The 24,645-nt window shown below is 57.5% G+C and overlaps 1 protein-coding gene and 1 long non-coding RNA gene across 3 annotated transcripts; both read left to right on the top strand.

The window, feature by feature from the left end:
- The first annotated feature begins 294 nt into the window (after positions 1-294).
- Positions 295-2,867, top strand: LOC137458881 (uncharacterized). Its single transcript, XR_010991989.1, has 3 exons — positions 295-406; positions 1,346-1,500; positions 2,814-2,867. It is a non-coding gene; the product is annotated as an uncharacterized lncRNA (long non-coding RNA).
- Positions 2,868-14,602: 11,735 nt separating this feature from the next.
- On the top strand, positions 14,603-23,243 carry LOC137458883 (centrosomal protein of 131 kDa-like). 2 transcript variants are annotated; one of them, XM_068170191.1, is made up of 8 exons: positions 14,603-14,959; positions 15,538-15,666; positions 16,062-16,229; positions 16,370-16,602; positions 17,130-17,264; positions 18,619-18,696; positions 22,751-22,837; positions 23,208-23,243. In XM_068170191.1, exons 1-6 carry the CDS (start codon positions 14,795-14,797, stop codon positions 18,641-18,643), a joined length of 855 nt encoding a protein of 284 aa, XP_068026292.1. In that variant the 5' UTR covers positions 14,603-14,794; the 3' UTR covers positions 18,644-18,696; positions 22,751-22,837; positions 23,208-23,243. The 2 variants fall into 2 exon arrangements, with proteins under 2 accessions (XP_068026292.1, XP_068026291.1); XM_068170190.1 differs by lacking the exon at positions 23,208-23,243 and having other exon boundaries at positions 22,751-23,119.
- The last annotated feature ends 1,402 nt before the right edge of the window (positions 23,244-24,645 follow it).

The raw sequence follows: 24,645 nt of genomic DNA, 5'->3' as shown, positions 1-24,645 counted from the left end.
TTTTATTAATTACCAAACTATTAATAACCGATTAATCACCAACTTATATACATGTTCTAGTGCACGTTCGTGAAATAGATTCCACAACTGGCTTAGTGTTATGATTAGAACGTAATTGAACTATCTAGAAACCCTTTCTATATTTATATAAGGAAGGGTGCAGTTCTGCCGCTTGGCCACTAGATGGAGACTCGGCGGGACGCGGGCGGCTTCTGGCTCTACACAGCAATATTATAATCTGTCTATGCGTCAGCGCTTACTCTGCTAGACGCGGATCCTTTGAACCGAGTGCTAGTGGGTGGAAAGCACGTGGACGATATTCAATTCCCTTCAGACAACAGGGGTCGGCCCGTGGGGTCGGCCCTCAGGAGTCGGCTCGCACGGCAGGGCGGGACGACGGTGGCCGGTAGGTGGGCTCGAACGAGGGAAGCAGGCGAAGCTACGGGGGTCGGCCCAACCACGGCGAGTCTCAGGGCTGATGCAAACAGCCTCGGGGAGAGAATGCGGCTGCGTTAGGCGGCGGATTCTCTTTACCGAGCTTCAAGGAGTAACAGGGCTCTCAGAGTGGTCCCGGTTCGATGCTAGGCATACGTGGACTCGGTTATCAATCGAGTCCCTTCTCCCCGGTAACTGGGCAGATCTTACCCTCGGGGGTCAGTCCAGTCCTCCGGTGGCACGATGGGCTCTCCCGGTCGGCACGGCTGGCTGCAGCAACGTTGAGCTCCTCAGGCTCAGCAAAGGTCCTCCCTCTGTGCTTCTTCACTACGCAGACGCTTCCAGCATGCGTGCATGTATAACAGAAGCTAATAACAATAAGCTCAATGGCGAAGGCTGCAGCTCGAGAGTTGCTCTCTCGAGCTAGCACAGAGACAGAGTAAATGAGGGGGCAACGTGTTCACCAGCTGGGGTGATACTTATAGATCCCTCGAGGCTGGGCTTGACCAATGGGCACTCTCATAAGCAACTGGCTTCAGCCTATAGAAAGCGTGAAGCTAGGCTTATGCCCATACTTGGTGTCAGCAGGAGCGCTGCATGCGCTGGGTGCGTGCAAGCCTGGCTAATGCCTTGGCTTTTGTCTTCCTCCTGGAGGAGGGGGAACTTGCCCACATGCTGGGACAAGATTCAGTATCGGGGCATAATGTGCCTTCACCACAGCCTTCCTCTGGAGGGGTCTCCTCTGTGTTCTCCTTCCAGCTCTTTGCTTCCTTGGCCAAGCTCTGAGGCTGTCACCACCCAAACCTTCTTGGGTGTCCTGGTGCTCTTCCCAAGCTGTTGGAGGGTGGCAGGAGAAGGTCCAGCAGGAGGTGTCTGGGGTCTCCCAAACCCTTTCCTTCTGTCCCTGCAGATGGTGACCCTCTTCCAGATGTGGGTGGTGCCCCTCTACTTCACCATCAAGCTCAACTGGTGGAGGTTCCTGGTCATCTGGGTCCTCTTCTCAGCTGTCACAGCTTTTGTCACCTTCAGGGCAACCAGGAAACCTCTGGTACAGACAACCCCCAGGTGGGTACAGGGCTCCTGAGCCTCTGGAGGAGGGCAGCTCCTCACCCTCAAGGTTAACCCGGCTGGAGGACCTCTCTCCCCCACCTCCTCTGCCTTGAACTGTGGGGGTGTTGGACCACCTGTTGGTGGCCAGCCTGAGACCTGAGGGACCTGGAGAGCTACCCTTGGGGGGCTGGTGGCATCACCAAGGGCATTCCTGGCATGCAATCCAGGTGCTTGGGGCATCTGGAGATGCCAAGGTTTGGGGCTGGGAAGTGAAGGCCATGAGCAGCCCCTGGCAGCTGCAGGCCTGGGGCTTGAATGAGGAGCTTGAAGCTCTGATGGCCCTGGGAAGTGACCTGGCATGAGGGCACTGAGGCCAAGGGCTGAGACCTGCCCCTGGGGCACAGCAAGCCCAGGAAGGCTCCAGGCTGGGGGCAGAGGGGCTGGGAAGTGCCTGGGGGGAAAGGCCCTGGGGGGGTTGGTGGCAGAGGCTGGAGAGGAGCCAGGGGGTGCCCAGGTGGGCAAGGAGGGCAGCAGCAGCCTGGGCTGGAGCAGCAATGGTGTGGGCAGCAGGAGCAGGGCAGGGATTGTGCCCCTGGGCTGGGCACTGGGGAGCCCACAGCTGCAAGCCTGGGGGCAGGGTTGGGACCTCCCTGCCAGGAGGACCTTGAGGGCTGGAGCAGGACCAGAGAAGGGCAAGGAAGCTGGGGAGGGGTGTGGGGAAGGAGGAGAAGGCTGTGGAGAAGTTGTGAGGAGCAGCTGAGGGCCCTGGGGGGGTTGAGGCTGCAGCAGAGGAGGCTGAGGGGAGACCTTGTGGCTCTCTGCAGCTCCCTGAGAGCAGCTTGCAGCCAGCTGGGGCTCAAGGGCTGCTCCTGAGGGCTGAGCCAAGAGGAGATGGCCTCAGGTTGTGGCAGGGCAGGTTGAGTTGGGCCCTGGGGAGCAATTGGTGCCCCTTGAGGGGTGCCCAGGCCTGTGGCAGCTGCCCAGGGCAGTGGTGGAGTCCCCATGGCTGGAGGGGTTGGGAAGCTGTGGTGCTGAGGGCCCTGTGGTGGTGGTGCTGGGGCAGTGCTGGGGCCATGCTTGGCCTCCATCACCTTCAAGGTGTTCTCCAACCCAGACCATTCCATGACTGTATGAAGCCTGTGACCTTCAGCTTGTCCTCCCCTCACCTCCATCCTCTACCTCAGTTGTCCCTCCTGGCTCCTTCCAGGACCTTCTGGAGCTGGTCTCCTTCAGGAGAAGCAGAAGCAGTTCTACTCTAGGGGGTGGGTGGTGAGATGGATTGTCTTCATGCTGGCTCCTGACCTCCTTGGGTTCCTTCTCCTCCTCAGGTTGGTCTACAAATGGTTCCTCCTGATCTACAAGATCAGCTATGCCACAGGCACCGTGGGCTACATGGCTGTGATGTTCACCCTCTTTGGCCTCAACTTGTTGTTCAGGTGAGGACATCTCAGGTGGCTTCCAGCTCCTGGGAGGGGCTGGGAGGCGAAGGACCTCAAGCAGGAGAAGATAGTGGCCATGGCTTCATGGCAATAGCCCTTGGCTTGGACAGCTGCTGGAGGAGGTCATTCTGGGCATGGCCTCTCCTCCCTGGGAGGGCCAGGGGAGAGGTATTAGGTCCTCAAGCGATGGTCTTCTGGCTGGACCTGTTGCTCCTCCAGGCTTGATCTTCTCCTGGGTGGACCTGTTGCTCCTCAAGGCCTGCTCTTCTCCTGGCTGGAGCTGCTGCTCCTCAAGGCCTGCTCTTCTCCTGGCTGGAGCTGCTGCTCCTCAAGGCTTGATCTTCAACTGGCTGGAGCTGCTGTTCCTCAAGGCCTGCTCTTCTCCTGGCTGGAGCTGCTGCTCCTCAAGGCTTGATCTTCTCCTGGCTGGACCTGCTGCTCCTCAAGGCCTGCTCTTCTCCTGGCCAGAGCTGCTGCTCCTCAAGGGTTAATCATCTCCTGGCTGGAGCTGCTGCTCCTCAAGGCTTGACCATCTCCTGGCTGGAGATGTTAGGGCCTCAAGGCTTGACCATCTCCTGGCTGGAGATGTTGGGGCCTCAAGGCTTGGGGCTTTAAGGGTTGACATTCTCCTGGCTGGAGATGTTAGGGCCTCAAGGGTTGACCTTCTCCTGGCTGGAGAGGTTGGGGCCTCAAGGCTTGGGGCTTTAAGGGTTGACATTCTCCTGGCTGGAGATGTTAGGGCCTCAAGGGTTGACCTTCTCCTGGCTGGAGAGGTTGGGGCCTCAAGGCTTGGGGCTTTAAGGGTTGACCTTCTCCTGGCTGGAGATGTTAGGGCCTCAAGGGAATTCTCCTCAGTCCCTTGGGACTCAGCTTTGGTCAGGCCACAGCCACTGCAGAGGAGGGCAGGGAAGCTGTGGAAGGGCCTGGAGAACAAATCTGATGGGGATCGACTGAGGGAGCTGTGGATGGTTAGTTTGGAGAAGAGGAGGCAGAGGGGGAACCTCACTGCTCTTCACAGCTCCCTGAAAGGACATTGTGGAGAGGCTGGGGGTGGTCTCTTCTCACAAGTAATGAAGTGATAGTAGGAAGAGGGAATGAATAGAATAGACTAGAATGGATTAGACTAGAATTAACCAGGTTGGGAAATGACCTTTGAGATCATGAAGTCACCGTGTCCAGAGAAGGGCAAGAAAGCTGGTGAGGGGTTTGGAGCACCAGCCTTATGTGGAGAGCCTGAGGGAGCTGGGGTTGATTAGCCTGGAGAAGAGGAGGCTCAGAGGAAACCCTTATTGCTGTCTAGAACTGCCTGAAGGGAGGTTGTAAGCAAGTGGGCATTGGTGTCTTGTCCCAGGTAACCAGCACCAGGATAGCAGCACAGGAAGCAATCCCTGTCCTTCAGCATGGCCTTCCCCCTACAAGGGGGAGCTCAGCACCACCAAATCTGATGGCAGCCAGTCCTTCCCCTTCCAGTTCCCAAAGCTCAGTCCCCGGTTCAGTTTTGAGCAAGCCTTTGAGGATGCCAAGAAGAAGCTGGGTAAGAGCAGGGGCCGGGGGAGTGGATGTGGCAGTGGGCTCAGCATCACAAGCCAGGCTAGGCAGGCCTCCATCCATCTCATTTCCTCATCCTCCAAAGTTGTTTTTTTCCCAGCTTCCAGCAAAATCTGCCTGGACCCAGAGTTCCTCAAGGCCATCCCCACCATGAAGATGAGGAGCGGGATGCAGGTACTTGGTGCTGGTGCTTGGGTTCAAGCATCCTACAGGACCTGCAAGTCCCTTCCTGGAGGTGGTCAAGGCCAGGTTGGGTGAGGCCTTGAGCCACCTTAGAACCTCAATAGAGGAGAGTTGTGGAGGTGGTGGAGCTGGTGCAGAGGAGGGCAGGGAAGCTGGGGAAGGGCCTGGTGAACTAATGTGGTGGAGATGGACTGAGGGAGCTGTGGATGGTTAGTTTGGAGAAGAGGAGGCAGAGGGGGAACCTCACTGCTCTTCACAGCTCCCTGAAAGGACATTGTGGAGAGGCTGGGGGTGGTCTCTTCTCACAGGTGATGAAGTTATAGTATGAAGAGAAAATGAATAGAATAGAATGGTTTAGACTAGACTAGACTAGAACTAACCAGGTGGGAAAAGACCTTTCAGATCATGAAATCAACGTGTCCAGGGAAGGGCAAGAAAGCTGGTGAGGTGTTTGGAGCACCAGCTCTATGAGGAGAATCTGAGGGAGCTTGGGTTGATTAGCCTGGAGAAGAGGAGGCTCAGAGGAAACCCTTATTGCTGTCTAGAACTCCCCGAAGGGAGGTTGTAAGCAAGTGGGCATTGGTGTCTTCTCCCAGGTAACCAGGACCAGGATAGCAGCACAAGAAGCAATCCCTGACCTTCAGCATGGCCTTCCCCCTACAAGGGGGAGCTCAGCACCACCAAATCTGATGGCAGCCAGTCCTTCCCCTTCCAGTTCTCCAATGCGATGCCAGGCTCTGCTTTGAGCAACCTTTGAGGATGCCAAGAAGAAGCTGGGTAAGAGCAGGGGCCGGGGGAGTGGATGTGGCAGTGGGCTCAGCATCACAAGCCAGGCTAGGCAGGCCTCCATCCATCTCATTTCCTCATCCTCCAAAGTTGTTTTTTTCCCAGCTTCCAGCAAAAACTGCCTGGACCCAGAGTTCCTCAAGGCCATCCCCACCATGAAGATGAGGAGCGGGATGCAGGCACTTGGTGCTGGTGTTGGGTTCAAGCATCCTACAGGACCTGCAAGTCCCTCCCAGGAGGTGGTCAAGGCCAGGTTGGCTGAGGCCTTGAGCCACCTTGACACCTCAATAGAGGAGAAATGTGGAGGTTCAGGAGCCAGTGCAGAGGAGGGTAAGGAGGCTGGGGAGGGGCCTGGAGAATAAATCTGATGAAGAGCAACTGAAGGAGCTGGGGGTGGTTAGTTTGGAGAAGAGGAGGCTGAGGGGAGACCTCTTTGCTCTCTGAGGGTCTTTTCCAAGCCAGATGGTTCTGTGATTCTGTCCCCCATTCCTTCCTCCTTCCTCCTCCTGCACAGATGAAGAGCTCCCCAGCTGCACGGAGGCCTCTGTGGAGACCACGAGCTCAGAGGAAGAGCCAGAAGCTGGCTTCATGCCCATCACTGGCCGCTCTGGGCAGAGCCGGCGCGGCGAGAGCCCTGCGGAGGGGCGAGCCCTGCGCCGCTCGAGCCGCGGCTCCTTCACCTGGGGCAGCCTGGAGGACCTCCTCAGCCTGGACCCTGAAGGCCATGAGAGCTCCATGTGGTTGGGCTGTGAGGATGGCTGGTGTGTATCCTGTGAGGACAGGCTGAGAGAGTTGGGGCTGTTGGGGCTGAGTCTGGGGAAGAGAAGGCTCCGAGGAGACCTTCTTGTGGCCTTCCGGTATCTGAAGGGGGCTCCAAGAAACCTGGGGAGGGACTTTTTAGGGTGTCAGGGAGTGATAGGACTGGGAGGCTGGATCCAAGCTAGAGGAGGGGAGATTTAGATTAGACATTAGGAAGAAGTTCTTCCCCATGAGGGTGGTGAGAGAGTGGAACACGTTGCCCAGGGAGGTGGTGGAAGCCTCATGCCTGGAGGTTTTTAAGGCCAGGCTGGATGTGGCTGTGAGCAGCCTGCACTGGTGTGAGGTGTCCCTGCCCAAGGCAGGGGGGATGGAACTGGCTGATCCTTGAGGTCCCTTCCAACCCTGACAATTCTGTGATTCTGTGAATGGGAGAGAGGCTGTGGGGAGACCTAAGAGTGACTTTACAGTATCTGAAGGCGGCTACAAGAAGGGTGGAGCGAGACTGCAAAGGCCTGCAGTGACAGGAGAAGAGGCAATGGCTTCAAACTGGAGCAGAGCAGATTTAGATTGGATGTTAGGAACGAGTTCTGCGCCATGAGGGTGGTGGAACACTGGAACAGGTTGCCCTGGGAGATGGTTGAGGTCCCATCCCTGGAGATATTCAAGGTGAGGCTGGGCAGGGCCCTGGGCGACCTGAGCTGCTTGAGGATGTCCCTGCTAACTGCAGAGGGGGTTGAACTGCATGACCTTTGGAGGTCCCTTCCATCCCAGACCATTCTATGACACTTAATATGGGGTAGAGCCCCTCCCCACCCCCATCCCAGGTGAGCCTCCAGCTTTGCTCTTCTCCTGCAGCATCCACGTGTAGCAGTCCTCGGACAACATCCGTACCGGGGAGAGCAGCGTGAAGATGCAACACGCTGCTGCTGTCATGTGCATCTTGTAAGTGATGAGCAAGAAGCTCTTCTGGCTCTAGGATGTGCCTAGCAGGGTGCTTCGGGGTGGGGGGTGGGGGGGCAAGCAGGACTTTCACCCTGTTGATAGGGCAAGGGGCAAGGGATGTAAACTACAGCACAGGAGGCTGCACCTCAGGCCGAGGAGGAACTTCTTGATTGTGAGGGTGACAGAGCCCTGGAGCAGGCTGCCCAGAGAGGTTGTGGAGTCTCCTTCTCTGGAGACTTCCAAGCCCCATCTGGATGTGTTCCTGTGCAACCTGTGCTGGATTCTATGGTGCTGCTCTGGCAGGGGGGCTGGACTCGCTGATCTCCAGAGGCCCCTCCCAACCCCTAGCATCCTGTGGTCCTGTGATCCTGGGACTCTTCATCTGGTTGCCAACGAGTTCTTCTCCCTGCAGGTACCTGGATAACCAAGTTATTGTCTCCTTGGCCAATGGGGAGCCTGTTGTGTACCAATGGGAGGCAGGTGAGGCTGGTCTGGAGACATCCAAAGGTACTGGTGGGGTTAAAGGCAGCCCCAAAGGGATAGTTGTTGGGTGGGTGGCATGGGCAGCCCCTTGTTGAGGGATGCCTGAGGTGCTGGTGGCTTCCCTGCTTGCATAGTATCATAGAATCATACAATCCTATTGGGTTGGAAGAGACCTTAAAGGTCATCTAGATGCAAGCCCCTGCCATGGGCAGGGACACCTCCTACCAGCCCAGGTTGCTCGAGGCCTCATCCAACCTGGCCTTGAACACCTCCAGGGCTGGGGCAGGGAAGGGGCAGCAGGTTGAGGGAGGTGATGCTCCCCCTCTAGTCCAGTCTGGTGAGACCACACCTGGAGCACTGTGTCCAGTTCCAGAGCCTCTATTCCAGGAAGGATCTGGAGGTGCTGGAGGGTGTCCAGAGAAGATCCACGAGGAGGAGCAGAGGGCTGGAGCTCCTCTTCTAAGAGGACAGCCTGAGGGAGTTGGGGCTGTGCAGTCTGGAGAAGAGAAGGCTCTGAGGAGGCCTTCTTGTGGCCTTCCAGTATCTGAAGGAAAGCTGGGGAGGGACTTTTGAGGGTGTCAGGAAGTGGTAGGACAGGAGGGGATGAAGCAAAACTAGAAGTGGGTAGATTCAGATTGGATGTTAGGAAGAAGTTCTTCCCCAGGAGGGTGGTGAGAGCCTGGCACAGGTTGCCCAGGGAGGTGGCAGAAGCCTCATGCCTGGAGGTTTCTAAGGCCAGGCTGGAGGTGGCTGTGAGCAGCCTGCTCTAGTGTGAGGTGTCCCTGGCCATGGCAGGGGGGATGGAACTGGCTGATCCTTGAGGTCCCTTCCAACCCTGACAATTCTATGATTCTATGACATCCCTTGAAGGGTTCTGGAGACCCAAAACTGGAGTCAGGTGGAGGTGTGCCTCCTCCTTCTGGTCCCTGCCTACCAGCTTGCATCCCCTGGTGTCTTCAGCTCATGTCCCCTTTTGCTGAGGACCTGGAGGTGGACATCTCCGCCCCCCACAACGTGGGATGGTCCTAATGGCTTGGTGAAGATGGAGATTTCTTTGGCAGACTTTTGACTACCAAGCCCACTCCCACCACCCTCACAGGCTGCTTCTGGGACCCCCAAAACTCCAAATGCCTGTCCCTGGGCTCCCCAGGGATCCTCATCACCGAGATGGTGGCAGTGGCCGGGAAGCTGTGGTGCGGCTGCCACAGCCAAGTCATCGTCCTCAGCACACCACCTTGGCACAAGAGGTACAGTGGGCAGCAGTGGGAGGTCTGGAGGGGTGGTGGTGACCATTAGTCTGTAGAAGAGAAGACTGAGAGGGGATTTGATAAATGGTTTTCAATACCTGAGGGCTGGGGGTCAAGAGGGAGGGGACAGGCTCTGCTCAGCTGCACCCTGGGATAGAGAGGGGCAATGGGTGTAAACTGCAGCACAGGAGGTTCCACCTCAACATGAGGCAGAACCTCCTTAACTGTGAGGGTCACACAGCCCTAGCACAGGCTGCCCAGAGAGGCTGTGGAGTCTCCTTCTCTGGAGTCTTCCAAGCCCCATCTGGATGTGTTCCTGTGTGACCTGTGCTGGATTCTATGGTGCTGCTCTGGCAGCGGGGCTGGACTCGACGATCTCCAGAGGTCCCTTCCAACCCCTGGCCTCCTGGGAGCCTGTGATCCTGTGTTTGTTGGCATTGTGGTGGGTTGAAAGTTCCCCCCCCACCCCCAACACTAAATTTGCCAGAGCAGCTCAGTTGGAAGCAAATGAAAAAGCTGATCTTTATTTTCCCGTTTTCCACCCAGCAGTGATTTGTTGACGTTTGACTGCTTTCTGTTCAAGATCTGTGGGGAAATTTTAAAGGCACAGCCTGAAACCCCCCCAGCAGCCTCACTGGCATGGCTGTGCCTCTTGTCACCCCCAGCACACGCTCCAGGTGGGCCAGGACAGCGGGCGCGGCGTCACCTGCATGGTGAGCGCGGGCAGCGGCGTCTGGGTGGCACTGCAGAGCAGTGCCCAGGTCCGGCTCTACCACGCCACCAGCTACGAGCAGTTGGCCGAAGCTGACATCACCCCTCCCGTGCACAAAATGCTGGCTGGTGAGTCCCCAGCTGGAGGCACAGCTCCTGTGGGTGCCCACTGCGGTCGTACCCATCAGGGTCTCCTGTGGATGCCCGTCGCGGTTGCCAGCGGGTTTTGGATGTGGTGCTTGGGGGCTGTGGTTTGAGGGGGTGAACTTTGTAGGAGTAGGGTTCTGGGTTGGACTTGGTTGATGCTCAGGGCCTCACTTCTGCTCCACCACTGTCCAGCGGCCGTGGCCATGATGCCATATTGCACCCCAGGCACTCCCAGACGTCTCTGGGCTTGGCTGTTGCCTCGCAAGGTTTTTCCTCTCTGGGTGCCTGCGCTCGGCTGGTGCCGAGTTGCCCGGCAGAGACCTTTGGGGGAAGGAAAGTCCTCTTTTGCCTGCCTGTGTCTCATCAGCCATTTGCTCTAAGAGCTGTCAGGCTTTTGAATGAGCTCCAGGCTTTTGAATGGTTTACTGTAGAGGAGTGGGCCACAGAGTTCCACCTCCAGCCTGCCCCGCTTTGGATGTCTGACCTGGCTGCCAAGTTGCAGAGACATGCAGAGCAGTTGCCTCAGATTGGAGGGAAGTTGAGTGAGGGCATCACTGACTGGCATGCAGTCAGCACGGCCCTGCTTCAACTCCCCCAGAATGCAAGCCTAAATGTGAGCAGGCAGGAAAGTCAGGGGAGCCAACTGCACAAAGCCCTCCTGGAAAAGACAGAGGCTTTGGGGAAGGCAAAAAGAGCACTGAAGAGGACAAAGGAGGCAAAGGAGCTGGAAGCTCAGCAAAAGAAGCAAGAGGAAGAGGAAGCTGATGGCATGAAGAAGGCAGCAGTGCTGCAGCAACAAGTGGCTTTGTGCCTGTGTGAGCAGCAGCTGTTGTTGATGCTCCTGCCTTTTTCACAGGAGCCACAAGAGGCTGGCATGGCACTGGCTGCGGCGTCTGGAGGAGAACCCTACTCTCACACCCTGCCTGGGGCTTGCTGGGGAGCGAGGGGAAATTCCTTGGAGCATCTTCCAGTGTGATTCCTCAGTCTTCAGGTGGGTTCAGAAGTCTGGTTGGCTTTTGCCTGTGTTAGTGAGAGAGTGGGAGTCTTTGCCGTGTCATTTGTGGCCAGGTGGAGTGGGAGCAAAGAAGCTGCCTGCTTCTCCTGATGAGGCCAAGGCAGTTCCTGTGAGGTAGAAAAGGTGTAGGGTCTAAGGGTCAGCAGATGCCATTTGGGGGTGTGCCTGGGTTGGTTTGTTTGGAGCCTCTGGACTTTCTTTCCTGGGCTTTAGCAAGCCAGTGGACAGTCATGGAAAATGGTCTTTCTTCCTCTCTGTGTGTCCCTTTCACCCTTTGTTTCCTCTGGAGGGCTTTCATGTCTCCACAGCTTGACAGTGTCCTGTCATGGCCGATGGCTGTGCATGGACATCTCCTGGGCTGGGTCTGCTGCCGTAGAACTAACTCTGGATTTTGCTTTGTCTCTCCCAGCCACTCGTGACAACACAACCAGATGTGCGTGGGCTTCTGCCTGGACATCTCCTGCTCTTTCACCACTGGGAACTGATGTCTATTTTTTATTTGTTGGCACTGATGTCATTTTGATTTGAGCTGACCACAGGTTGTCAGCCACAATAAACTCTTTTACCCTGAGAGGAGGTGGCTGTGTGTTTCCATCGACATGCCAGGAGCCTAAACCAGTCCTGCTGCTGGAGACACCTGGGTATCCCCGGCAGGAAATCCAGCTCCTCTTCCCCTGCTCTCAGAATGAGGCTCAAGCTCTCCTTCTTCTGGCGTGGTTTGGTGCTGTTGTTCTGGTGGTGTGGTTTGGTTTTTTGGCTTTAGTGGTGTGGTTCTGGTGGTGTGGTTTGGCATTGTGGCTTGTGGAGAGGGTCCGGTGGAGTGGTTTGGTGGTGAGTTTTTTGTGTTGTGGTTCTTGTGGTGAGATTCTGGTGGTGTGGTTCTAGCCTAATGGTGTAGGTCTGGTGGTGTGGGAGTGGGAGGAGTGGCAGTGGTGGCTGTGGTGGTGGCAGAGCCCGCAGCAAGCTGCCCGTGTGCTGCTGCCGATCACCATGAAGAGGGTCCTGAGGTTCCTGCGGCACAGGACGGCCCGGGTGAGCCCCATGCCCTGTGGGAGCGGCAGAGATGAGCTGCAGCCTGAGGGCCAGGAGCGTGCCAGCAGCAGCCAGCACAAGCAGCGGGCCTGGGGCAGAGGCTCACACTGTCTTCGCTGCAGGGGGAAGACAGGACATCTCACACAGCAGATTTGCCCCCAGCAGGGCTGTATTCCCTAAGAAAAGGTAGAAAAGGGGTCAAAAAAAGGCCATGAATTCCCAAGCCTAGTGGTTCAGCCACCTCTGCCAGGCACAGCCCTTGGACGTTCAACCACCTTTAGGCCCATGAGACGTCGTACATCAGGTGACATCCAGGAGGTCACCTCCACAATGTTCAGGCCTTTGAAGCCACCAGCAGTCTCCAAAGCCTTGATAAAAAAACACCCAAACCAACCAGATTTGGCATCAAGGAACACATCCGAGCTAGTGGCAATGGTTGAGGCTCTGCTTTCCTCTTCTGCAGCTGAGGAAACCCAGCTTGCACAAACCCGGTCACAGCAGTTCACCATTTCCTCTCCTAACCCCCAGCAAATGCTCCCTGGCCTCCCTTCCCCTTGACCTCCCTCCACCAGTGACACAACCTCCTTTAAAGCCAAGCCTGTCCTGGGCTACAGCCCTGGATTCTGCCCTTCTGCTCTGCTCTGCTCCGCTCTGCTGAGACCCCAGCTGCAGTGCTGGCTCCTGCTCTGGGGGTCTCGGCACAGGAGCTGCTGGAGCAGGGCTGGAGTAGGCCATGAAGGTGATCAGAGGCTGTTCAATGGCAGCATTAGCCTCAGAAATCTCTTTGCCTTCCTGCAGCGCTTCCTACGTGCCAATACAGGGCAGTGGCTGCCCTGCAGCTCCAAAGGGAGACCTCCAGCTCCTTCCTTAGCAGCACCAGTGCCAAGAGCTGCAAAGTGCTCACCATCAGGCCTGGATCTCCTCGGCTGTGACACCCCTGAGCTGGGATGAGTCAGTAACTGCTGCCACTTGTACAGGGACCTGTGGAGGCTGCTCCAGAGGAGAAGACAGGAATGAGTTGAGCACTACTGTGTGGACAGGCTGAGAGAGTTGGGTTGTTCAGGCTGGTGAAAGCTATGGGAAAAGGCTCCTGAGGAGCCCCCCCCCCCAAAATGGCAGAACACCGACGGTGCAGGGCGTGCCGGAAGGGATGCCGAGGTGTGGGGGGATGCTCTGAGAGGCATCGGCAGGGCTCCAGGGACAGCGCAAAGGGCCGAGGAAGGAGCTGGGTTGAGCCACTGGCCTCTGCTGCTGGCCTCAGCCAGGGTCCTGCTGATGTCACAGCTGGGTTCCTGAATTGTGGCACCTTGGCAACCGTCTGTGTACTCGGTACCTGGCGGTGCTGAGTGTGCTAGGCGAGTGCGTTGGTGGTGTGCTTTGGTGGTTTGGTTCTTCTGGTGTGGTTCTGGGACTGTGGTTTTGGTTGTTTGGGTTCGGACGAGTGGTTTTGGGTCTTTGGGTTTGGTGGAGTGGTTTAGGTGGTGTGGGTCTGGTGGAGTGGTTTTGGTGGTGTGGGTTTGGTGGCTTTGGTGCTGTAGGTGTGGTGGTGAGTTGGTGGTGGTGTGTTTTTGGTGGAGTGGTTCAGGTGTTTGGGTTTGGTGGAGTGGTTGTGGAGGTGTGGTTTGGTGGAGTGGTTGTGGTGGTGTGGTTTGGTGGAGTGGTTGTGGAGGTGTGGTTTGGTGGAGTGGTTGTGGAGGTGTGGTTTGGTGGAGAGGTCCTGGTGGTGTGGTTTGGTGGAGTGGTTGTGGTTTGGTGGTGGTGGTGAGGTTTGTTCTGCGTGGGTCTGGTGGTGTGGGAGTGGGAGGAGTGGTAGTGGTGGCTGTGGTTGTGGCAGAGCCCGCAGCAAGCTGCCCGTGTGCTGCTGCCGATCACCATGAAGAGGGTCCTGAGGTTCCTGCGGCGCAGGACGGCCCGGGTGAGCCCCATGCCCTGTGGGAGCGGCAGAGATGAGCTGCAGCCTGAGGGCCAGGAGCATGCCAGCAGCAGCCAGCACAAGCAGCGCAGGTAGTGGGGCTGGGGCAGAGGCAGGCAGGCGCTGGGTGGCAGCCTCCGGGGCTCTCGTCCTGCCCCGCGGCTTGTGGCTCCTCCTCCTCTGCAGGAGCTCCCTCTGGGCCGGGCGGGTGAGAAGGGTCTGTGAGCAGGGCCGTGGTCGGGCCTCCACGGGGCTGTGTTTTCTCTCTTGACAGCTGCAGAGCACGGGCTGTGGAGCCCCGGGAGCAGGGGAAGAGGGCAGAGGTTGCTCCGAGCTGGGCTCTGTGTGCAGCGGGAGCTGCTGGAGGGACGAAGGCTGCCCCTGCTGTGAGCGCAGCAGGCAGCGCTGTGCAGCCGCAAGGAGGCCGTGGGGACGAGGCTGTCAGATGCCCTCTCGGTAGGTTGCTGTGGAGCTGGGAGACCGGGAAGGGTGGTGTGGGGGTGCTGATGATGCTGGGCAAAGATGCTCTGCTAGGCACGGTCCAAGGAGAGCAGGATTCTGTAGACACTGCTTCCTTTGGGGCTGGTTCCTGAGCACCTGGCGACATCTCCCTGGCACGTGGGACAGGTCTGTGTGCTGCAGGAAACCACATTCCCAAGCTGGAAACCAGCTGCGTGTTGGTAGGGGGCTGGCTGGGATCTCAAGGCTTTGCGGTGTGTGTGTCTGCTAAGGGTGCCTCTGGAAGCCAGGTGATTGGGAAGGCACTGGAGGCATCATGGGGCTGTCCAAGCTCACTCTGATTCCCAAACTACATGGTTTTCCTGTAGAGGAGTGCGCCACAGAGCTCCACCCGCACCATGCCCAGCTGTGGATGTCTGAGCAGGCTGCCAAGTTGCAGAGACATGTAGAGCAGTTGTCTCAGATTGAAGAGAAGTTGAGTGAGAGCATCGTGGACAGGAATGCAGTCAGCAAGGGCCTGCTTCAACTCCATGGGGAGAATGTAAACATAAATGTGAGCAGGCTGGAAGGTGAGGTGAGCCAACTGCATAAAGCACTCCAGGAAAAGACAGAGGCTTTGGGGAAGGCAAAAAGAGCGCTGAAGAGGATGGCGAAGGAGCTGGAAGCTCAGCAAAAGAAGCAAGAGGAAGAGCAAGCTGATAGGATGAAGAAGGCAGCAGTGCTGCAGCACCAAGTGGCTCAGCTGAAAGAGGAGAACCTCTCCCTCCGCCAGCAGCTGAGCAACTTGCAGCAGGGTGGCCAAGAAGGCCAGGTGAGCGATGCCTGTGCGTGTGAGGCCGAGAGAGTAGATGAAGAGGAGAGGGGAGCACTGCCCAGATTTGTTGTGGGGGTGGTGGTGCTGCAGAAGGTTTGGGCCAGCCTTGAGACACACTGCTGCCTCTGTACGTGTGTGTCTGTGTATCTACTGTCAGCACCCTGGGCTCATGCAGAGCATTTGACGCTGTCCCACACAACATCCTTGTCTGTAGAGTGAAGAGACCTGGCTTTCTAGGGGTGGCCCAGTGGGTGGGGAAGGAATTGTCTAGACAGACTGCAGAGCTGCGGTCAGTGGTTGGTGTCTGGGAGGCGCTGGTTATGCGCACTTGCAGCGCAGAGAGCCAGTGGCATCCTGGAGTGCACCAGGAGCAGTGTGGGCAGCAGCAGCGGGTGAAGGGAAAGGATTCTGCCAGCACAAATCAGACATGGAGCTGCTCAAGCAGCTCCAGGGGAGGACCACAAAGATGATTGGGGCTGCAGCTGTACCCCTGGGAGGACAGGCTGAGACAGTTCTTGATGTGCCTGGATAGAGACACCTTCATTAATAAGCAATGACATTTCTTGTTTCCCTAGAGAAGAGGGGGACAGCTGCCAGGACACCCTGAGCCTGCCCTCAGTCGCCTGCAGCTAACAGAAACCTCCAGTGCTTCTGCCTGTGCCTGCAGTGGCCTGAAAGAAGAGCTGAAGGAAGATAGGGACAAGGTATGCAAAGTCTCTGAGGGGCAAAGCAGTAGCCTGGGGGCAGCATCTGGGTGGGCAGGAGTGAGGCAGCTATGCTCTTTGGAGCCTCACTTCTGCTCCACCACTGTCCAGCGGCCGTGGCCATGATGCCATATTGCACCCCAGGCACTCCCAGGCGTCTCTGGGCTTGGCTGTTGCCTCACAAGGTTTTTCCTCTCCGGGTGCCTGCGCTCGGCTGGTGCCGAGTTGCCTGGCAGCAGCCTTTGGGGGAAGGAAAGTCCTCTTTTGCTTGCCTGTGTCTCATCAGCCATTTGCTCTAAGAGCTGTCAGGCTTCTGAATGGCCAAGAAGGACAGGTGAGTGACAGTAGGCATCAGACCCCTGTGCCTAAGGCAGGCTGCTTTTTCCCCACTTCAGATAGGCAAATTGACCATGGAGCTGCAGCTGGAGTCCCAGGCACGCCAGCAGCTCGCAGCCAGGAATCAGGAGCTGCAAGGGCTGCTTGTGACTCTTGAAAGGAAGCAGTGTGAGCAGAAGGCACAGGCACGGAGAAGAGAGATGAAGCTTCTGAAGAAGATTGAGCAGGTGAGTTATGTTCCCGTGGGATGTGTGTGGCTGTGGCCCCGTCTGTGAGGTGTCTTCTCTTGGGCATCTGCTTTCTTGGGCAGCCTGGTGGCTTTGGTGCCATGGGGGGAAGCTGTAAAAGGCTACCTCTTCTCTTTTAGTTGGAGGCATCTGCAGGCAATGCCCTGAAACTGCTTGAAGCCTCCAGCTCCTTAAAGATTATAAAGCTGGAGCAGAAGAGTCAAGCTCTGGAGCAGGAGCTGGAGAGGGCCCGGAGAAGGCAGAAGGAGACCGAGCGGCAACTGGCCTTTGAGAAGACAGCTAAAGAGTCCTTTATGGAGTTTTATCAGATGAGCGGGAAAACCATCAGGAGCCTGCAAGTGGATTTAGAACTGTAAGGGCAAATGTTTTCTCTTTGTGCCCACACAAGACACTGGGAACAGTTCTCTTGACAGCCCCTGAGGTACCAGAGCTCCTCCGGCCCATCTGGGGGATGCTGTAGCCAGTTTCTTGTCAGCATTTGCTGTAGGCCTCTCGTCTTCCCGCACGTAGGGTGGGAAAGAGGAGCTCCCTTTCTGCTGCTGCTGTCCTCCCTCTTGGGACAGACAGGCTGGAAAAGGCAGAGGGGACAGAAGAGGAGCCTGTGAGGCAAAACGTCCTCTCTCAGGTGCTGTGCTGACGGTGCATGGCCAGGCTGAGTATGCACTGGGAGGAGAGCAGGAGCCAGGGTCCTCTCCACCTTCTAGCAAAGGTCCCCCAAAGCCAGAGCACAGGTCACTCGGATGCCTAAGCAGGAAGACATGGTGGGGGGGGGCTCAGAAGTCTCTGTTCATAAGTTTAAGAGCAAAATCTCCCACTTGGGGGACAGCTTTGTGCCTGTGTGAGCAGCAGCTGTTGTTGATGCTCCTGCCTTTTTCACAGGAGCCACAAGAGGCTGGCATGGCACTGGCAGCGGCGTCTGGAGGAGAACCCTACTCTCACAGCCTGCCTGGGGCTTGCTGGGGAGCGAGGGGAAATTCCTTGGAGCATCTTCCAGTGTGATTCCTCAGTCTTCAGGTGGGTTCAGAAGTCTGGTTGGCTTTTGCCTGTGTTAGTGAAAGAGTGGGAGTCTTTGCCGTGTCATTTGTGGCCAGGTGGAGTGGGAGCAAAGAAGCTGCCTGCTTCTCCTGATGAGGCCAAGGCAGTTCCTGTGAGGTAGAAAAGGTGTAGGGTCTAAGGGTCAGCAGATGCCATTTGGGAGTTGTGTGTGTTGTGGGCCCCCTTTGGGAACATCCCAGGTGTGGCCTGTGCAGTGGCATCCGGGCCGGCACCCAGCCTAAACCACCACACGTACCCAGCTCTTGGGACCATCGTCTCCTTTGCTAGGGTCAGCAGAGGCCCTCTGCACCCAAAACATTTGGGGTGTCACATCCAGGGTCTCTGGAGAAGCCACACCATCCAAACCCTTGAGGTGTCTCTGAAGCCAAGGCCTTTGGAGCATTTCTGCGCCCAGAGCTTTTGGGGGATCTCACACCTAGGGTCCCTGGGGCATGGTTTTACTCCATACTTTTGGGGTGTCTCACAGCCCTCAGGGTCTGTGGAGCAGATCCACATGCAGATTTTTGGGGTGTCTCACAGCCCTCAGGGTCTGTGGAGCAGATCCACATGCAGATTTTTGGGGTGTCTCACAGCCCTCAGGGTCTGTGGAGCAGATCCACATGCAGATTTTTGGGGTGTCTCACAGCCCTCAGGGTCTGTGGAGCATCTCACACGCAACACTTTTGGGGCATGTCTACATTCAGAGTCTTTGGAGCATCTCTGCGCCCCACACTTTTGGGGTGTCTTAGAGCCTGTGCTCTGGAGCATCTTCCCCCTAGGCTGCTCTGCCCTTGGGTGCTGCACTCAAGGTGGGTCTCCAAGCCTCAGCACCAAGACCCCGAGCCACCTGCTTCCCAAGGGCTGACAAACCATCCCCTCCCTCAGCCCCTCTCCATCCCGCTCCAGCACCCCGCGAATCCCCTGGCTAGGGGTCCGCATCCCGGCGCCGGGGTGCTGGGGCGGGAGGTGAATTCCTAGGGGAGCGCTCCGAGCCAAGGCGCCCGCGGAGAGCCGGAGGGCGTCGGGCCCGAGCCGTGTAGGGCTGTGAGCTCCGGGGCGGGCTGCTGACGCTGCCGAGGAGGAAAGCAGGCAGTGTCTGTACGCTCGGTGTCATGTACTTGCTAATCCTCCCGGATTCCTCCATCGGGCTGGAGAGGGAGCAGAGGGGGGAGCTGGAGGCCAGCCGGCCGCCTCCCGGACCTCGCAGCCGCCCCGAGCGAGCCAGCGACGGCCACTAGGTTGCTCCTCTCCGTCGTGCCGTCGTGTCACCACCCCCCAGCCCGCCCCCCAAACCCTCATCTTGTCCTTCTGTCCCCCCTTCCTTCCCGGGTAGGACACGAGGAAACACGTCATCATGACGCTGCTGGACAGCCAGCAGTCCTACGTGGAGTCCTTGCGCACCTTGATGCAGGTAAGGTGGCAGGGCCGGGGGAGGTGACTCCCTCCCCTCCCCTTGCCTCCCCTCCCCCCGCCCCAAATGCCTCGTGGTGTGTAGCCCTCCCTTGCTTGGCCCCGTCCCCCCGTCCCCCCCAAGTCGCAGCCCTCAAGCTGTGGGTCCCCTGCCAGCACCGAGGTGGCACAGGAGTGGGTTGGGAAGGGGTGGCAGCGCGGGCTGGTGGGGGGCGGTGGGCATCAGGGTGGCAGTGGTGGCAGCAGTGGGGTGTAGGGGTCACATCTGTCCCCCCAAACGAAGCCTGGAACGTTCCTGGTGGGTTGTCACCTGGCAGGTGGTGTGTCCACAAGCCCCTTCCAGTGCTTGACGCCAGCCCCCTCCCAAAGCTCTCTTCGGCAACCTCATCTCCTGGTTGCTGATGACCCTGCCATGGTGGGAGACCCTTTACACCCCCAGTACCCATGCCCCCCCCCCATTCTCTGCTCAACTTTACCATCTTCAGCCATGGGCTGAGGCTTCTTCTCCAGTCCTGGGTTGTACATTGTTTTCACTAAGCTGGTTCCAAAGCTCCCCCTGGAGCAACCTGGCCCCAGGGCCCACCCCACGTTTGAGATGTTAATGAAGGTGTTTCAGGTTGATGGTGATCAGTGCCCTGGAGACTTAGGTCAGGCTTGGCTTAGGTGTGGGTTGTCCAACCACATGTCTGCAAGTGGAAACACCGAGAGGAGCAGAGCTCTGCTCTGCTCCCTAGAAAGCAGTGTCTGCAGGACATCTGCTGGGCATGGCCCTGAGGACCTCAATCCCAACCCCCAGCCAGGCTTTTCCCATGGTGGACCCAGAGATGCTCTACCAGATGTTGTTGCAGGAGGGAAGGACCCTTTGAGGCTGCTCCTAGTGCAGATGTTGGCTTGGGGGTGCAAGAGGAGCCCAGCTCTGGGGCTTATCCAGGCAGGGTTTAGGGTCTGGTGGTGCCCCTGATGATCTTGGCGTGGGTGGAGGCTGTCCCTTGGGCTGTGCCCTCCTCTGAGGTGGGACAGGAGGCTGGTTGGAGGGGACAGCCGTGCTGGGGGTCAGTGGTTCCCCACTGGAGGGACTGGGTGGGCATGAATGGAGGCCATGGTGGGCATGAATGGAAGGCCCAAACCCTTGCCCATGGGATATGTCCTGGCACGGTGCAACCAGGGGGATCTGGCTTTCTGGGGAGAGAGTCACAGGGCTCCAGATGCCCCCAGCTCCCCATCTCAGCTGGCACCAGGTGCTTGGATCCATCATGGTGTGGCCTGGTGGCGCGTAGCATGGTGGCTACCGAGGGCAAGGACTACCTTGGAGCATGATCTTCCATCCAAGCCAGATGGTACATGAGCAAGCCCTGCCTGCTCTCCCTGTGTGCTGAGGTGGAAGCTGTCTCTGTGCTCTTCTTGCCCATCTGCTCCTTGCTCCCCTAGTTTCATAGTGGGTGGGATGTGTGGCACAGCCCAGCCCTTCTCCTGATGGAGGAGCTGGGCCACCGTAGGGCAGGTGAAGTGGGTTAGGGGCCTCAGGAAGGGTTTGGCTCTTCTGACTTGGGTCTCCATGAGATATCTACCATCAGCTTGAGCAACCTCATCCTTGGGGTGGAGGTTTGCCAGCTTGGATGGAGATGTTTGAAGCCACTCCAGGTGGGTCCTGTCCTCACTGATCATCTCCATGATCCTTCCAGCATCCTTGAAGGGCACTGGCATCTCGTACAGGTCAGGCTGGGGAGGTGTCAAGGAGGTTCAGAAGACTTTCCCCATCCTGCATTCCTTGCAGATTGCTGAGGGCACCCTCCCTGCCCTTCCCATGGGAAAGGGCTTTCCCAGCAGAGCTTCCCACCCAGCCTTGCAGAGGACCTGCTTTTCCTGCTAGCTCTGAGCCGTTGCCCAAGAGAGGCTGCTGGGTGAAGTGGTCCAGGGTTTGATCCACAGCATCTACCCTGCTGGATCCAAACATCCTAAATCCCACCAGGAATGCACCAGATGTGGCCCCCAAGGTCGTGCTGCCATGACTTCCCAGCTGGGTCAGGCTGTGCTGAGGGCTCCAGAGCTGCACACAGCACTCCAGGTGAGGTCTCCCCGGAGCAGAGCAAAGTGGCAGAATCACCTCTCTGGCTCTGCTGCCAGCGCTGCTTTGGATGCAGCCCAGGCTGCCCTTGGCCTTCTGTGCTGCAAGCTCACACTGCCTGCTCCTGGCCAGCTTCTCCCCCGCCAGCACCTCCAGGTCCTTTCCCTCAGGGCTGCTTTCTCTGCCCTCCTCCCCCAGTCTGTATTGCTAGTGAGGATTGTTCCAGCCCAGGGGCAGAGCCCTGCACTTGCTCTTGTGGAACCTCCTGAGGTTCACCTGGGCTTCACCTCTCCAGCCTGTCCAGGCCCCTCTGGATGCCATCCTGTCCCTCTGGTGGATCCACAGCCCCACTCAGCTTGGTGCCACCTGCACACTGCTGATGGTGCCTCAATCTCCCTCTCTCTGTCATTGCTAAAAAAATTGAAAGAGCACAGGTCCCAGTACAGACCCCTGAGGGACACCACTTGGCACTGATGATCTAAGTCCAACCCCTCTGCCATGGGCAGGGACATCTTCCAGTAGATCAGGCTCTGCAAAGCACCATCCAACCTCTCCTTGAACACTTGCAGTGATACATTGGAGGCATCCATGCAAGGTGATGATGATCTCTCAGGAGCTGGTGGCCCCTTGGGAGGTTACAAAGACCACGCTGGTGGTGGCCAAAGCTGCAAGGCTGGTTTCTTTGGCAAACCTCTCCTGCATGGAGCTGGTTTCCATCCCCAGCAGCCAGGGCAGCACAGTTGGGGCTTGCTTGGGGGTGCCATGGCATCGCTGATGGGGAGGAGTAACAGCAGGCACCAGGAGAGGTTAGAGGCTGCCCTGCTGGAGAGCAGCTCCATGGAGAAAGACCTTGGAGTGCTGGTGGGCAGCAAGTGCTGCAGGGGACAGCAATGTGCCCTTGTGGCCAAGAGAGCCAATGGGATCCTCGGGTGCAGCAAGAGAAGTGTGGCCAGCAGGGCCAGGGAGGTTCTTCTGCTCTTCTGCTCTGCCCTGGGGAGACCACAGCTGCAATCCTGTGTCCAGTTCTGGGCTCCCCAGTGCAAGAGAGACAGAGAGCTGATGGAGAGAATCCAACAGAGAGCCACAAGGGCACTTGAGCAGGGATGGATGGGTGTAAGAATGGAGAGATGGATGGATTGGTGGACAGAAGGATGGGTGGATGGATGGGTGGATGGATGGATGGATGGAAGGAAGGATGGACAGAAGAATGGAATGATGGATGGATGGATGGGTGGGTGGGTGGATGGATGGAAGGATGGACAGAAGAATGGAATGATGGATGGATGCATGGATGGATGCATGGATGGATAGACAAGATAGAACTGAGTGGATGGGTTGGTGGGTGGATGGATGGATGGATGGATGGATGGATGGATGGATGGATGGACAGAAGGATGGACAGGTGGATGGATGCCAGAAGGATGTGGACAATATAAAATTCCCCAAGTGTGGGGGAAGACAAGATGAGTTTGGGAGCAGTCAGGGAAGAACCTAGAGGTACCCTGGGTTGGGGGTGGATAGGGAGGCTCCAGGTGAAACCTGTGGAAGTCCTACTGTGCCCATGCCTGATGTTGCCATGGCCTTGATGCTTCCCTGTGAGTGGAGCTCTGTGACTTTGCCTTTGTGGCCATGGCACCCATGTCCCCATCCTACTTCAGGCCAAAGCCACGCCTGGGGAAAGTGAGGCTGGGTTGCACTTCCAGTAGTGGCAGGGGCTGGGTACTAACCCCTTAGTGCCTCCTGCTGCTCTGCAGAAGGCAGTGGGTGGGAAGAAGGAGAGCTCCTTCTTCCTCTTCACCGACCTGCTGGTCTGCACCCCGCTGAAGCGCAAGGCGGGGTCCCTGCGCCGCAGCTCCATGAGCCTGTGAGTGCCACCTGGGGGAGGGAGGGCACCCACCAGCTCCTTAGGGTGGTCCTCACCGCTTGGGATGGACTTTGAAGGCGTTTGGGATGTGAGTGCAGCTCAGCCAAGCCTCCCTCTGCTTCCCAGGCACACGTCGGCCAGCGTGATCGACACCGCCAGCAAGGACAAACCGCTCTGGAAGCTGCCCCTGGAGGAAGTGGGACATTGTCAAAGGTCTGCCCCTGCCTGCTGGAGTGTCCCATCCCAGCATAAACCCAGTGCTCAGAGATCACCAACCCCAATGCCAGAGGAGGATTGGGGCAGCCTCTGAAGGATGCCTGGGGATGGATGAGGGCAGTGTCGTGTGGTGGCCATGACGCTGGCCCCTGGCACCCTTACCAGGATGTCCTCTGGGAGAGAGAGAACCTCTGAAAGGGCTGAAGGCCACGAGTGTGCACTCAGACCCCCAAGATCCCACCAGCCTGAAAGCCAAAGTGGGGTTGGACAGCTTCTGAAGGATGCAGGGGGATGGATGGGGTCATAACCAGGCATGTGGCTGGTTGTAGCCCATCCCTGACACCTGAAATGTTGTCCCCCTCCTCAGAGCGTGCATGATGTGATCAAGGACCAGATGGCTGCCACATATCGGGAGCTGGAGGAGAAGCAAACTCTGTCCTTCAGCATGACCTTCCCCCCAGTGAGGTGGAGCTCAGCACCACCAAATCTGATGGCACTGAGGCCATTGTCTTCGGGTTTCCCAAGCCTGATGCCCAGCTCCGCTCGGAGCAAGTCTTTGAGGATGCCAAGAAGAAGCTGGGTAAGAGCAGGGACCGGGGGAGTGGATGTGGCAGTGGGCTCAGCATCACAAGCCAGGATAGGCAGGCCTCCATCCATCTCATTTCCTCATTCTCCAAAGTTGTTTTTTTTCCCATCTTCCAGCAAAAACTGCCTGGACCCAGAGTTCCTCAAGGCCATCCCCACCATGAAGATGAGGAGCGGGATGCAGGTGCTTGGTGCTGATGCCTGGGTTCAAGCATCCTACAGGACCTGCAAGTCCCTCCTGGAGGTGGTCAAGGCCAGGATGGTAGAGGCTTTGAGCCACCTTAGAACCTCAATAGAGGAGAGATGTGGAGGTGCAGGAGCCAGTGCAGAGGAGGGCAGGGAAGCTGGGGAAGGGCCTGGTGAACTAATGTGATGGAGATGGACTGAGGGAGCTGTGGATGGTTAGTTTGGAGAAGAGGAGGCAGAGGAGGAACCTCACTGCTCTTCACAGCTCCCTGAAAGGACATTGTGGAGAGGCTGGGGGTGGTTTCTTAGAGGAAATGAAGTGATAGAACCAAGAGGGAATGGATCGGATAGGATAGGATAGAATGGAATAGGATGGAATAGAACGGAGTAGAATAGACCAGGTTGGAAAAGACCTTTGAGATCTTGCAGTGATCTTGTCCAGAGAAGGGGTTGAAAGCTGGTGAGGGGTTTGGGGCACCAGCCCTGTGAGGAGACTCTGAGAGAGCTGGGGTTGATTAGCCTGGAGAAGAGGAGGCTCTGAGGAGCCCCTTATTGCTGTCCAGAACTACCCGAATGGAGATTATAGGCAGGTGGGCATTGGTGTCTTGTCCCAGGTAACCAGCACCAGGATAGCAGCGCAAGAAGCAATCCCTGTCCTGCAGCATGGCCTTCCCCCTACAAGGTGGAGCTCAGCACCACCAAATCTGATGGCATCCAGTCCTTCCCCTTCCAGTTCCCCAAGCCCAATGCCCTGCTCAGCTCGGAGAAGCCTTTGAGGATGCCAAAAAGAAGCTGGGTAAGAGCAGGGGCCGGGGGAGTGGATGTGGCAGTAGGCTCAGCATCACAAGCCAGGCTAGGCAGGCCTCCATCCATCTCACTTCCTCATTCTCCAATGTGGTTTTTTTTCCCATCTTCCAGCAAAAACTGCCTGGACCCAGAGTTCCTCAAGGCCATCCCCACCATGAAGATGAGGAGCGGGATGCAGGCACTTGGTGCTGGTGCTTGGGTTCAAGCATCCTACAGGACCTGTAAGT

The sequence above is a fragment of the Melanerpes formicivorus genome, unplaced genomic scaffold, assembly GCF_026170545.1.
Source record: "Melanerpes formicivorus ecotype bairdi unplaced genomic scaffold, bMelFor1.0.p_v2 SCAF_291, whole genome shotgun sequence".
Taxonomy (NCBI): Eukaryota; Metazoa; Chordata; class Aves; order Piciformes; family Picidae; genus Melanerpes; species Melanerpes formicivorus.
The sequence above is the reverse complement of the archived record's forward strand: the minus strand, read 5'-3'. Positions and strand labels throughout refer to the sequence as shown.

What these genes read in the sequence shown, in the direction of transcription:
- LOC137458883 (XM_068170191.1), top strand. Translation starts at nt 14,795, where the DNA reads ATGGCGAAGGAGCTGGAAGCTCAGCAAAAGAAGCAAGAGGAAGAGCAA. An exon ending in TTCTGAAGAAGATTGAGCAG is followed by an intron (nt 16,230 to 16,369) that starts GTGAGTTATGTT and finishes CTTCTCTTTTAG; the next exon opens with TTGGAGGCATCTGCAGGCAA. An exon ending in TGTGATTCCTCAGTCTTCAG is followed by an intron (nt 17,265 to 18,618) that starts GTGGGTTCAGAA and finishes CTTCCCGGGTAG; the next exon opens with GACACGAGGAAACACGTCAT.